At 34.1% G+C, this 14982-nt stretch overlaps 1 protein-coding gene across 6 annotated transcripts in view; it reads left to right on the top strand.

Annotated features, from left to right (window-relative positions):
• The window catches only part of LOC110035841 (auxin response factor 3-like), a 49331-nt gene extending 41933 nt beyond the window's left edge, over positions 1 to 7398 (top strand). Inside the window, exons 9-12 of one of the 6 annotated variants that reach the window (XR_002295175.1) lie at positions 5660 to 5825; positions 5907 to 6772; positions 6876 to 6946; positions 7122 to 7398. Coding sequence is in view for 4 of the 6 variants with exons in the window: in XM_020740151.1 (XP_020595810.1) it covers positions 5660 to 5825; positions 5907 to 6772; positions 6853 to 6903 (1083 nt within the window). In the remaining 2 variants the exon portion in view is untranslated. Of the gene's footprint in view, positions 1 to 5659; positions 5826 to 5906; positions 6773 to 6852; positions 6947 to 7086 lie in introns of all 6 variants that reach the window. The other 5 variants (XR_002295176.1, XM_020740151.1, XM_020740150.1 and 2 more) reach the window with 5 other exon arrangements.
• Positions 7399 to 14982: the final 7584 nt, after the last annotated feature.

Raw genomic sequence — 14982 nt, 5'->3', positions numbered from 1 at the left:
CGGAAGAGTAAGGGGATAACTCATGAGTACAAGGCTCTTTACTTGAAATATTAGGTGAATGCAGACTCGAGTATTAGTTTGAGTTGTTCTGCCCTTGCAAGTTGTCTTCCATGTGCTCAAGAATTTTCTTTTTCCTTTTGTACATATGAAGTTCTCTGTTCTAAATTTCAGGCTGGGTTGATTGAATATCTTCAACCAGGATAGGAAAGTTAGGTGGATTAGGTGGTGAGACCGTATAGATTATGTGCATCCCAAAATTGATGTTCAATTGTACTCTTCTCTTGAACATTAGAGATAGTAGAATTGATTTTAAAAAAAAATGTGTCATCAACGGACTTATAGTATTTTATGGTGACAGGAGAGTACCATTTATATCCCTTTTTATTATTGCAATACCAAAGTAAAATACATTTGATAGATTTAGTGTCAAGTATTGTGCGATTTTGGGAATGGTCATGAACAAGGGATACACATCCAAAGATTTTAAGTGAGATTGTAGAATATAATACTGTAATGTGAGGATAAGTAATCATCAAATTATAAAGAAATGTTTTGAAGTTATGAATCAGGCTAGATAAGGTATGTTGCAATAAGAACTACTCTGCCCCCAAAATGTTTAGAAATTTGATGACATTATCTTAAGGAGATGACTTTTTTTTTTCTTTGCTTATTTTTAATAGTTATCAATAAATGTATTCATATAAAATGGGACCCACATATGGAGTTGAAATATTTCTTTGAAGTATTACATGCGAGGATCACAATTTTACATTGAAATTGAGTTTTAATCATGTCATTGATGGTTTGAAAGATTTGTGTTATTTTAGGTTTCTTCTTCATTTAAAATACCCAACTGGTTGTAGTTTGATCTTCAATAAATGAGATAAATCATCTGAACCCCCTTAGTTTTCACCTTTGAAGTTCCGCAAATATCACTGTGGATAATGATAAAAGGATGTGATATATATATACCATTATCGCGGTGTCGAATCATGGGCCATGCCATTCCACATTTTTTTTTTATATTGATGATATTAATTTTAATGTTCATGTAGAATGAAAGAGAATACATTTAAGAAAATAATTTATTTTTGAAAATACCGTTTTGGAGAAGGCATTTAATTTGTGTCCGTGAGAATTAATAGATGGTGAATATTGTAAGAATTTTTTTAATTGAACTCACTTTTAAATTTACAAAAAAATCCTCATTATAACACCATATTTACATTTGTATGTAACAATATTCTTGTTTGTTACATGGCACTCGGGTAAAATGGCATTATATTAAAGTTATTTCATGGAGAGGTTTAAAATTAAGAAGTTACTTGAACTGACAGAGAAAATATTTGAAACGAAAGGAGTTAATTTAATGGATGATGGCTGATCTAACCCTCAAAGAAAGCCACTTATCATTTTTATGATAGGATAAAAAAAAACTACTCCATAAGATATCATTGCAATTGCTCATGTGTCCACTTCTTTGATTTAAATTGATGACTCTAATGTTAATTTATGTTCATGTAGAATGAATGAATAGGTATGAATTCACGAAATGAAAAAAAAAAATTGACAATTTTGAAAAGACTTAATTTTTTCAATGAGAACTACTAGATGCTGAAAATGTGAGAAGAATTTTTTTTAATCCGACCTCGCTTTTAAATTTATAAAAAATCCTTACTATAAGTATGCATTTACTTGAAATGCTATACAACAAATGTGAGAGAGAGTTAATTTAGTATTGTGATGGCTTGTTTGACCCACAAAGAAGACCACTTATCATTTTTATGATAGCATAAAAATTTATTGAATGTTTATCAAAGCAATAAAATCCGCGGGACAATGTTTATGTTGAATTTGTTTAAAGAAGCAAAAGTGATGGTTGGCTCTTCAAATGTTATTCAATTTATTTTTGATAATGCCTCAATTTGTAGGGTAATTTGTTTGATGTTGAACAAACATGTATTCATAATTATTCAGACATTCCATTATTCATACACTTAACCTTGTTTTAAAGTATAGGCGTTGCTAAAAATATTGGTGCAAATGAGATCACATATAATAAATGTCATGTAATCATTATGGTCGCATACATATCTGTACTATTTTCTAAATAATAGATCTGTCCTTTTTCAAAATATATTGTTCCTTTTTTCTATGTTTGCATCATAGTATTGCTCCCATTTTGTGCACTTTCTATTGATTTTTCTACTTTGGAGTTCTCCCAGACAATATGCAAATACAAAATATTGGAGAATCAATCAAATAACGTGTTTGTTTTGTTGTTGATTTCATTTCCTATGACACTTGTTGTTGGTCTTCATTTATATTACACCTTAGAACACATTCCATGCCAGTTAGATATTTTTGGTAATATCTTAATTCATTTTTCATGAAAAAACTTATGATTGTGCCTTTGCTTATCTAACTTTTGCAGCTCTATAGAAGTATATTTTGTTCATGAGTTCCTGTGTATTACATTATTTTCTTGGAAGTTCTTTTATAGCTCGAGAAAATTTCTCAAATAGTTATTCTATCTTGACTATGACCTTCTTTTTTTTTAATTTAAAAAAAAAGAGGGATTTTCCCTAATTATTCTCATGAAAACTATGAAAAGATTAACTTTAAGCAATGATTAAGTTTTAGCTATAGATGTGCTGTATTCTAAAAGTATAGATGCCACTTGGCTATATAGGATGGAGATTTCGTTATGCATTTCGAGTTTTATTGGCCATATAATGTTTATGAACTCTATAATATATGTAAATATTATGTATGAGTTTGATATTTTATTTTATAAGTAGGGGATAAATATTTTTATTCCAAGAAGTATTATTTTATTTTATAAGTAGGGGATAAATATTTTTATCCCAAGAAGTTTTTTTTTTGCGTATACATCTTTCGAAATGAATATATCCGTGATAGGGTTGATGTAGCTCCTATGATTGATAAAATTAGAAAAAAGTCTTTTTAGATGGTTTGGTCACATTAAGCGTCGACTATCTGATGATCTGATTAGGAGAATAGATGTTCTAGATTCAACTTATGTTAAGTAAGGCAGAGGTAGACCTAGGAAGACTGGGGCTTATTGTATAAAAAATGATCTTAATTTACTAGAACTAAATGAAAATATGACACTAAATAGGACGCAATGGAGAAAAAAAGATTCATGTAGCCGACCCCACGTAGTGGTATTAAGGCTTTGTTGTTTTTGTATACATTTTTTTGTAATCTTAAATTTGAAAGTCCACAACTTTAAGTTATTTATGTGTCCACTTTCATTATTTTTTATCACAGTAATTAAACTATTTATTAAGCATGTTGAAGAGGCTATTAAAAAATCGAGTTTTACATGTGCATTTTACTTCTCAAAATTGTAAGTTACACTTTAAAAGTCATCAATCATTTATGATTTCAATTTTTTAAAATCTCTGTTGATAAATTGTTTTGAAATTGCAAGTAATTTTTTCTTGCAATTAGAAGTATTCATTGTTTTTTTTTCCCTTTTTACATATTATATAAAAAATGATCTTAATATCTTAAAACTAAATGAAAATATGACACGAAATAGGACTCAATGTAGAAAAATGATTCATGTAGCCAACCCCACTTAGTGGGATAAAGGCTTGTTGTTGCTTTTTTGCATCACAACTATTAATTCTCAATGCCTTGAAATTGTGCTTATTACTAGTTTTAATTATCTTAACAAATAAAAAAAAAGTATTGAATTTGAATATTAAATCATTAACATCGAAATTAGATGGAAATAGAACGATAATTCTTTGTGCACGTGCATGTTTGTGTGTGTGCATTCTCACATAGAGAGACATACATGCTTTTTGTATGCTTACATGTGTGCATGTGTGTGCGTGCATGCATCCATACATATGTGTGTGTGCACGCGCACGTACGTGCATATGTGCATGCATGCTTACATGTGTGTGTGCACGCGCACGTACGTGCATGCGTGGGTTTGCATATGTGTGTGTTCTTTTGCACGCGCGTGTATACTCTCACACTTGTTGGGAGATATGCATGCTTTTTGTGTACTTGAGTGTGCAGGATATGCTAACATTTAATCAAGGAATTGGTGTTTTATACTTGCTTTGTCACACCTTGAAAAATTAGTTCTTCCATGCACACAATATTACTCCAAGTAAAATAGTTAACCTAAAGGGTAGATTTGGATGATTTCAGCATATGAATAATTAAATATTGTAGATTACCATCTCTCATACATTATCAATGATGATGAAAAATACTTACCGTTCCTCCATCCGAACCTCAAATATTAATAATTTGATATGGTCCATCAGAAGATACATACTCTAATGGAGAGGTTATTCTTAGGGAATGGAGGGGGGTCACAATAGTAATACTAGTTTTATGCACGGCCCACTTGTGTGCATGGGTACGCAAGAAACCACAAATGAAAAGTTGCACCCAAAAGCAAAGTAGAAAATTCAAATACAATTCATCTCTTGAAAATGGTTTCCGTGTTTTTAGGAAGAAGCTTTTATTTTAAGTTTGGCTAGTGATTGGTTTTATTGTTTTTTTTATTGTTTAATTTGGCATTATTTGATGGATACCTTCCATGACCCGCACACCATGGTAAACCTATCATATCTCTTCAGTTGCCATAATTGTTTCAGAGGTCAGCGCACAACAAATTTCTTTCACTTCTGAAGATTAAAGTTTCATAATATTTAAAACTGAAGATGGGATTTAGAAATAATCATCTTGTCATCTCAGATCACGCTAAGAGGGAGGCTGAGATTAGATTAAGGCATTTTGATAATATTTTAAATAAGGGACATCAGTCAGTAAGGCCATACAGAAATTAGTTTCATCCTAAGCCTTGCAAGTTTTGGATGTGGGATTATAAAAGGTCAATAAGAAAAAGGGTTCAATTTCTATTTTTTTAGGGGCATGCTTTTCTTGCAAGATGAAAATTCTATATGCTCCGCAAAATATTTCGAACAGTAAATTTTGAATATGTATTATTTGAACTTTTTACATGGAACTCCAAGAATATCCAACGTGAATAGGCTTAAAAAATATTTCTGATATAAAACGTTTTTGGATATAGGGCTTACTAATAGAAACTTAAGTGAGATGTGCCAAGAAAGATATATAATGATCTCAATTTGATGTTTTCTAATTTTTTATTTGGGCAAATTAGTTTCTTTTGATGCAGCATCAGAATGCATTTATTAATTTAACTTGTGCAGCCTTGGCTTGGCCTGTCTAGTGCACTTATGCAATTTTCTTCACAACATGAGGGTTATGCCTTATGTGTATGAGTCAGTTATGAGCAAAGGTTTCCCAAAACCTTCGAGATTATCAAAATTTACTTGAATTCCAATTGGTGAGAATACTGCAATCCAAATAAGGACTTATTTCCTGCTTGTGGATGGAAATCATATTTTAGAAAGTGACGATTTATTTTTCTGATCTATTTGAATGTGAAAATAGAATCTTCACTTGTAAGTGATTTTGAAGTTGTTTGCCGATAAAATTTTTTTTATTAATTTTTAATGGATTATTCATTAAATCATATGTTTGTTACTGGTTTTTTGACCTTTGAAGGAAGATGATTGTTGTGAGTGTATATTAATTCTGCTCCATGTTGTTTATTTTCCTCAAGTCTTTATCCTTATAGGTAAGATGGGATGAAGATGATGTGGACAACAGTTTACATAACAGGGTCTCTCCTTGGGAAGTAGAGCCCACCGGATCAGTCTCTTGTCCAAACAGTCTCTTAGCTTCTGGTTCAAAAAGAACTAGAATTAGTATTCCCTCTATCAGTGCTGATTATCCACATCCTAGTAAGCCCATATTAAAGCTTGCAGTGCTTTTTAATTGGTTCCAGCACATTTGTTAATGTAAAAACAATACTATACCTGCAGGTGGAAGTGGTTATCAGAGCTTGCGGGAATCTGCAAGGTTCCAAGAGGTCTTGCAAGGTCAAGAAATTTTTGGTTTTAAGTCTCCTTATAACGGGGGTGATGCAACTCTTCCTCATCTTTCTGAGATGAGAAGCCATCATTTGCCTGAAATGAGGAGATGCATTGCCAACCCTAACAGCTGCTCTTTAGCTGGCTCAGGAGGCAATGCCAGAGTTCCGCCTGGAAACTCTGATTTTCATTTCCAGGGCACAGGCTTTGGGGAATCTATGCGGTTCCATAAGGTCTTGCAAGGTCAAGAAATAGTACCAGTGTTGCCATCATTCCGTGGTTTGGCTGTTGAAAGTCATAGAGAAAATGATGGATCTAAAATATTTGAATCCTACAGTGCTGGAAGGTGTTCTGCTCCGCCACTTCAAGGCTACTGTACCTTCATACAGCCATGCACCACAGCAGCTCAAGTCTCTTCACCTTCTTCAGTGTTGATGTTTCAACAAGCTGCCTCTCAACTTCCATGCACTTATTCGTTATATGACACAAATGAAAAGGAGAAAGCTGATGATAGCAACTTATCTGCCCCAATATCTTCAGCTGAGGGAACTCGTGTGCAACCGGCTTCCTTCACAACTCGTTGTGAAAATTTGACGAGGTTTAAAGCGCCAGTTCATAAGAACGGTCAGAGCATCATTCATGGTAGTGGTAGCAGTTGTAGGCTCTTTGGCTTCCCACTCACAGAGAAGATTCCCGTTACCAATGTGGTGGCAAGCTCTTTGAATGAGTCTCCTTTAATTGAGCCTAGCATCAAATCATCCTTCCCAAGCCAAAGGCCTCAAATTCCAACGAATAATCCAGGCCATGGATGCACTAGAGTAAGTGTTTTCTATCTATCAGTTGCTACTTTCTGGAACTCTCTGGACTTCTCCAGCTTGCTTCATCATGAGGGTTTCAGTGTCCCTTATTTGTTGCAGGCAGGCCTGTTAATCTCCCGGAGCTTGCTTGATATGCCTATATAATGGAAAGCTTGGACGACCTTCTATCTTGAGGTGTCTCTGAATGTTCCCCCTTGTTTTATTTGTTAGCTTTAAATAAATGCTAGTTGTATTGCTTGATGGATTCATTGATATTTATGCAATCTACTTAATTACTTTGAACTTAATATTAATTTTTTGTTTATATTATACAGGTTACGTTCTCACCAACTTGCTTTTCTTCATGCAGGTGGTTTGTATGATGCTCATAGTGCAAAATTCTCTGATAATTTGTGGAAGCACTTTTTATCTTTTAATATTACTCCTGTCTTTTTAGTGAGATTATCTGCCTGACTTTGGTAAGCCTGTAAATTACCATTCAATGCTTCACTCTGTACTTTTGAAGCATGTTTGAACATAATATAAAAACTGAACTAAACATGTTTGTACTCTGCTGTAGTAAGTTGTGAAAAAATATTTCGGAGAATATTGATGAACCTATTCAGCTAATGCGAAACTTAAACCTATGAATTTTTTTTTGCATTTTTCAGTTCCTAATAAATTATTTTTATAAAAATAATTTCATTCTTCATTGATATGATTTATGTAACATGACATGAAGGTAATATTTCACATATATGATGTAACTGTGGTGAAACTATGTAAAAATAATTTCATTCTTCCATGAACTTGCTATAATTCCTGGTAGTAATCATCTTGATGTAAACCTTTATCATAGTTTTTAGGGAAAATTATATAAATAACACCCAATTCTTATGGATTTACCTATCTCACACCCAAAGTTTCATTTTTACACGCATAGCATTGTGCTTGTGGATGAAAAGATGGATTTGATTTTTAAAATGTGAGAGCGCTAAATTTCATATTGTATCTGCAATAATGAAAGTTTTTCTGTGAGATAAATATGAAAGTTTTGCATGCATGTAGAATCTCCTATCTTTTAATGAGAATTAGTTTTTATTTTATTTTATTTATTTATGTTTGCCCTACTTGCCTGCCTGCATGCAGGCATGCATCCTGCCTGCATGCATGCCTGCATGCCTGCCCCTATTCAGAAAAAAATATCTGTGAATGTTGATGCAAAACTTATGTCTTTGGGGGGGGCGGGGGCAGGGAGGTTGATGACAAACTCGTTATTTATTTATTTATTTTTAAAGATATGTTTTTTAGAATTTAGCTCTAATATCTAGATTTAGTTCTAATGAAGCTATTCAGAAAAAATATTTCTGTGAATGTTGATGAACCTATTCAGCTAATGCAAACCTTATCCCTTTGAATTTTTTGCGGCGTTCAGTTCCTAATAAGTTTTTTTGTATAGTTTAGAATTTAGCTCTAATATCTAGATTTAGTTTTGATTAACCTATTCAGAAAAAATATATATATGGATGTTGAAGAACCTACTCAGCTAATGCAAAACTTATACCTTTGAATGACAAACTCTTTTTTTTTTTTAAATTATTTGTTTTTAAAGATATATTTGTTTAGAATTTAGCTCTAATATCTAGATTCAGTTTTAATGAACTTATTCAGAAAAAAATATTTCTGTGAATGTTGAAGAACCTATTCAGCTGATGCAAAACTTATGCCTTTGGGGGGCGGGGAGTTTGATGACAAACTCATTTTTTATTTATTTATTTTTTAATTTTTAAAGATATATTTGTCTAGAATTTAGCTCTAATCTCTGGATTTAGTTTTGAAGAACCTATTCAGAAAAAATATATATATATATGAATGTTGAAGAACCTATTCAGTTAATGCAAAACTTAAACCTTTGAATGACAAACTCTTTTTTTATTTAATTTATTTGTTTTTAAAGATATATTTGTTTAGAATTTAGCTCTAATATCTAGATTTAGTTCTAATGAAGCTATTCAGAAAAAATATTTCTGTGAATGTTGATGAACCTATTCAGCTAATGCAGAACTTATGCCTTCTGGGGGGCGGGGAGGTTGATGACAAACTCGTTTTTTATTTATTATTTATTATTTTTTTTAAAGATATATTTGTTTAGAATTTAGCTCTAATATCTAGATTTAGTTTTTATGAACCTATTCAGAAAAAAATATTTCTGTGAATGTTGATGAACCTATTCAGCTAATGCAATACCTTTGAATTTTTTGCATTATTCAGTTCCTAATAATTTTTTTTGTATAATATAGTATCCAATACTTAAGCTATTGTAAATACATGCTAAGTACAATTAATTAAGCTTTAAGAACTGAAAAGTTGGTAGTGCTTTGGTAAGGATGGCTGCTAGTTCTTCATTTGATGATACATATTGTAGTGTGATCTCATTACACTCGATGTGATCCCGAATAAAATGATAGTCAATTTCGATATGTTAAGTTCTCAATTCAACGGTATCGGTAAAGGAATGGAGATTTGGAATACTTGAAGTAGTCTTCTAAGCCATATAACATTGGTCACATCCAAATATAGGGCACGGTATTCAGTTTCTGTGGAAGTCCTGGTGAATGTTAGTTGCTTTTTCATGTTCCATGAGAGAAGACTGGAACCGATGAAGGTGCAATACCTAGTAATAGTTCTATGATCATAGGAATCACTAACCCAGCTCGCGTCAACTTAAGTATGACGGATGAGAAGAGTTGCTGCGAAATGTAAGTTGAACATTAAAGTACTTTCTAAATATCTAAAGAGATGCTTAAGGTGTTAGTAATGAGACTAATGCTGGTTTTGGAGATGCTGAGAGAGGTAGTTAACTGCAACTGTTTTATCTGGTCGAGTAAATGTCAGGTATTGCAGGGAACCAACATATTGCCTATATAAAAATCGATTGGGAAGGGATCAGTATCAGTGGATGAGATCTTGATGGTAGTAGTTTGGGGGTTAGAAACCGGTTTGCATGCGGTCATGCCAACTCAATGTAGTCTCTCTTAAACATGACTTGTTTTATTGAGATGATAGTCATATTTTGTGGATGTAATATTGGTCCTAAAGAATATAGGAACACAATCCAAAAATTTCATAGAAAATTGAATTTGTAATTCATTTTGAAGTTGTTGCATTTTACCAATTTCATTACCAGTGAGAAGTATATCATAAACATTAAGTAGAAGATAAGTAGGTGACCATTGTGGCAGTAAATGTAAAGAGACATCAACGGTGCTGGTGGTGAATCCAAACTTGAGTAAATGAGCAATGAATATATGGATCCACTATCTTAGTGCCTATTTGAGTCCATAGATAGATTTTTGTAAGAGTCATATATAAGAGGGGCATATGGAATTTGTGTAACCTGGTTGTTGATGCATGTAAACTTTTTTATGTTAGATACATCCATTTGGAAAACTTTCCAGCTTTAATGAAGTGTGATAATCACTATAGGGATTTTAGCGACGGAACTGAAAGTATCCGTGTAATTAAGACCATGATCTTATGGATAGCCCAAAGCCATCAAGCGAGCTTTGTGTCAAGCTACAAAACCATTAGAATTGTGTTTAATTCTATATGTCCACTTACTTCCAAGGACAGGATAATCAATAGGAAGAACCAGATTTCATGTATGTTGATGCTATTTTTTAATGCACGAAATTCTTCCTCCATGGCTTGTCGCTAGTGGCTATATTTTACATCCTTTTTGTTAAGTGTGTGGTTCTTCCTGGAGGGATTGATCATGTAAGAGATCAAAAATAACCTTCTTAGGTGGAGATCTGACTTGAAGATCGAGTGACTATGCTATATGTGGCGGGGGAGGAGGTTTGGTAATAAGAAGAGCGATAGTAGAGTCAATGGTGGGAGAGGAATTAACTAGGAGTGAAATTTTGGACAGATGATTTGGGAACTTTGATTTAGGATTTGTGACACCGTTAGTTTGGATAGGGGATGTATTGGTATAGGTGGATGATAAAGTGGAGGTAAGAATAAGTGTAGAGGGAGAGCTGATTTGAGGCTCAGGAGTAGGGCTAACGAGTTGGTGAAAGTATTTAAAGGGAAATGTAGATTTATTAAAAAAGGCATGTGTACTTGGGATCATCTTACCTGTAGAAGGGTCAAAGCATTTATACCCTTTGACATTGGATGTATAATCAAGAAAGACTCATGGAAGAGTTCTTTGCTGCATTTTTTAGCGATGGATAGGTGGGATCCATATTAAAAAAGGCATGTGTACTTGGGATCATCTTACCGTAGAAGGGTCAAAGCATTTGTACCCTTTGACATTGGATGTATAATCAAGCAAGACTCATGGAGGAGTTCTTTGCTACATTTTTTAGCGATGGATAGGTGGGATCCATGGAAAACATTTGCAACCGAATGATTGTAAATGATTTTAGGAAGGTGCGGTAACATAGAGTTGCTGGTATGGTGATAAATTTTTAGCTACCTTAGAAGGTAATCAATTAATCGATTAATCGAGTAAATAGATGTTTGGACCGTGTCAAGCAACTCAAGGAAGGTACATTAGGGTCAACTATTAAGGCAAGAGTAGTTTCTAAAGTATGACGATGCTTTCGTTCAACAATATTGTTTTGTTGTGGTGTGTATGGACAACTCAATTGGTTAATAATACCATATTTGTTGAGAAAATTTGAAAATCGATGCTTCTTTATTTTTTGATTGAATTAAAGTTCAACTTCATGTTTGAATTTAACAAAATGAATAAGAGCATCAGTTTTGTGAAACATTGGCTAAAACCAAGTGTATCACGAGGAGTGATCAATGAAAAGCACATAAGATTTGTAGCATTGAGCTGAAATTTTAAGGGATGGCCCCCATACATTTGTATGAATTAAGGCTAACAGAGTACATTTTGTGCTGATATATGTGGTAAATATCATTTGCGATGACATTTAGTTGTAGCACAAGAAGTATAAAAGGATAAAATTGAAGAAATCTGTAGATATTGTTGCTGTGTTGCAATGAGTTGAAGAACTTGGCGATGCGGATGTCAAGTCGCTGATGCCACTGATTAGAGGGAATGGCCACTGAGTTATTGAAAATGCGGTAGAGACCATGACTGGAGGACCTTGAAGATGAAGTTGTTGAGTCTTGCAATCCTTAATTTGATAGCCATTTGCATAAAAATGATCATGCAATTATTATCGAGTGCTAACAGAGAGAGAGGGATCAAGTTATGAGAAATTTGTGGAATGTGTAGAAGCTTGGAAAGTAATAGCTTATGATGTGGAGTTGGTAAAATGCCTGTTCCCGATGTTTTCTTGGAAGTGTATGACCATTTCCAACCATAATAGTCTTGTTCCCTTGATAAGCTCCCGATTGGTTGATTTGGTTGTAATAAGAGGAGAAATGCGAAGTGGCACCATTATTGAGATACCGATCAGACTACTAAGATGGTATTGAAGAGGTAATATAAGCAGCTTGAGGAGTCGTTTGTGTCATTGGAAAGGAGTTCTTTGGCTGATAGTTGTTAGATCGATGCCAACATTTGGATGCAAGATGGTATTGCTTATGCAAATTTGGCAAAGAGTCATACCGCGGGCTTTGGGTGGACTAGGAGAACCATCTGTAAAGCGTTTTGATTGAGAAGTGGTGGATTTACTTTTGTGATAAGTTTTACCTCTGCTTTTGTTCAAATATAGAGCTAGTTGAGGATTGGGATCTAGGGAGGTTGATTTATGCTTAGTGGAAATGTTAATTTCTTTTTTAATGAGAGGAGGACAAAACTCGTCAAGTCTTATGGGAGTGGATCTCGTTCTTATGGCAGTCATGAAAGCAATATAAGAAGCTGGTAGACCTTTCAGAATATAGAGAATTAGATCTTTGAGGTCAACTTGAGAGTCGACAACAAATATATGAACAATAATTGTCTTGATTTGCATTAGATTTTGAGACATAGTGAGATTATGTATCAATACATTGTGCAACTCATTCTTCAATTGAATGACATGAGATCAATTGTGCACTTGAAGACGTTTTTCCAAGGCTGCCCAGATAGCGTGGTTGTTGTCATGATGCAAGATTGTGGCGAAAATGGTAGAATAAAGGGCTATGGTCATGTTCTGATTGATCAATTGCCAAGTAGCATAGAGAGAATTAGGAGTTGATATACCCAAGTCATTGAGAATCATGGGAGGAGGAGATGTGGTGGTGCCATCAAGAGAACCCAAGAGCCCATTAGCCGTGGTGATCTTGAGGATTTGGGACCATCAAATTGGTTAGTTATCTATTTTGAGAGCATTGAAAACCATCAATTTAACATTATCTGAGAACTTTCAGAGATGGAGGAATGAAATGTTCTGAAGTTCTAAGTTTGACCAAATTATCCATTATGGTAAATGTATTAGATTCTGCTATTTGCTGTACGCAAGAATATCATGCAGCATAAGAAATGGAGAGAATAAGGGGAAGCAAATTTTAGAAAATGGAAAGTTTGGGGAGAGATGATAGAAGGATCGATGCATGAGATTTATCTGAGAAGGCTTGGATCATCGATAGTTTTGAAAGAAGAGTGCGCGAGGGAGGAAGTGAGATGAATAGAATCTTGAAAACTTATTTCGAGTGCTCGCTCTGTACCATAAAAGAAAAGAGAAGAGAAAGGAAGAAGCCTATTATTAGGGAAGAGTAAAAAAAGTGCCCATAGAGTTAATTTACTCCAACATGCTATTAGATTTTTGTAACATGACACGAAGGTAATATTTCATAGAAATGATGAAACTATGGTGAAAATTCAAAGTTAACCTATTCAAAGGTTGTGCACAACATTTTAAGTTTTAGTTTTGATGTGTGAAACAAAAGAGTACGTGCAGTACAACTATTTATCCTGATACAAAATTTATCAGAATTTTATAAGTTTTTATACTAGGATATTGTTCTCATATCTTGTCTCCGAACTGAAAAATTCATAATTTCGTGAAAAAAATTTGGATGCGAGAAATCCACATGTTTTTAGGTTATAAGTTTTTATACTAGGATATTGTTCTCATATCCTGTCTCCGAACTGAAAAATTCATAATTTCTTGAAAAAAATTGGGATGCGAGAAATCCACATGTTTTTAGTAACTAACAAACAAATGATTTCCGGGGAGAGTTCAAACTTTTAATTGACCATACATGTATTACGAATAAAGTCTCATATAACTTATATCAAAGATCAGATTATGATTTCCTCTTAGATAAACATTTTTATCTTGAAATCCTTAAATTTATATTCCAACAATGTCATCCGGATAGTCGTACCAAGGTAATACCAGAATTTGGAGATTTGTTGGGCATATGTATTTCTCTTAAAGGGCTGAATTTTACCAAGGTGGAGATTTGTTATGTATGACTCATATACCATAAATGGGACAGATGCACCAGCAGAGTGGAGCGGAAGGATCTGTCCAATCTGGGGAGGGTGCGAGGGCAACACCCCACAGTTTGGTATAGGGGTAATTTAACTAATTACATATTGTGCTATGATTATATATATGTCATGTTTGTAACCCTAGTTGAGACTGAGATTCTGAATCTTGTATTTTGTACTCTTTTATGAATATTGAAAAGGAAGTCGCCGCACTGCTCCCGCTCTGCTCCTGAGGACATATGCATCTTAGCCAAACCTAGTAAATCTCTGTGCTCTTTTGGATTTGTGTCGATTTAAGTTTTTCTTCGCCCTAAATTTTTCAACAATTGGTATCAGACCATGGTTCAAGGGCAGGGAAGAAAAATTTTAGAGGCGCAGGAATAAAGAAGATTTTGACAGAGAAGATTGACAGCTAGAGAAGGATTTCAGAAAGGTTCGCGGCAGTTCATATTCGCCACAGAGGAGTTCGACTGGACGAGTATTTCGGCCCAGAGGATTTTGGTGAAGAGGGGTTTGCGATAGACCGGACTAGCGACCGACGTCAGCGAAGGATTCCAGACGGATCGGGTTCTCGCCGTAAGAATTCACGATCAACGGTGACAAGGCCTCTGACAAAGTAGTTCTGAAATCCAAAGGCTGTTGAGCGGACAGAGGTAGACTGAGGCTATAATTAGGGAATCTTTGATTCCTGCTAGAAGAATATTTCATACAAGATTTCCTTCTGTGCTGTGCACGGAAGAATTGGAAATTTTCTCCTGGTGGCCCGCGGACAAGAAAAAGGAAGGTTTCTTGCTGAAGAAAATTTTTGGAAAGATTCATTTTTGTA

This window comes from Phalaenopsis equestris, unplaced genomic scaffold (genome assembly GCF_001263595.1).
Source record: "Phalaenopsis equestris unplaced genomic scaffold, ASM126359v1 Scaffold200232, whole genome shotgun sequence".
Lineage (NCBI taxonomy): Eukaryota > Viridiplantae > Streptophyta > Magnoliopsida > Asparagales > Orchidaceae > Phalaenopsis > Phalaenopsis equestris.
Note: the sequence above shows the minus strand (reverse complement) of the source record. Positions and strands in the feature narration are given on the sequence as shown.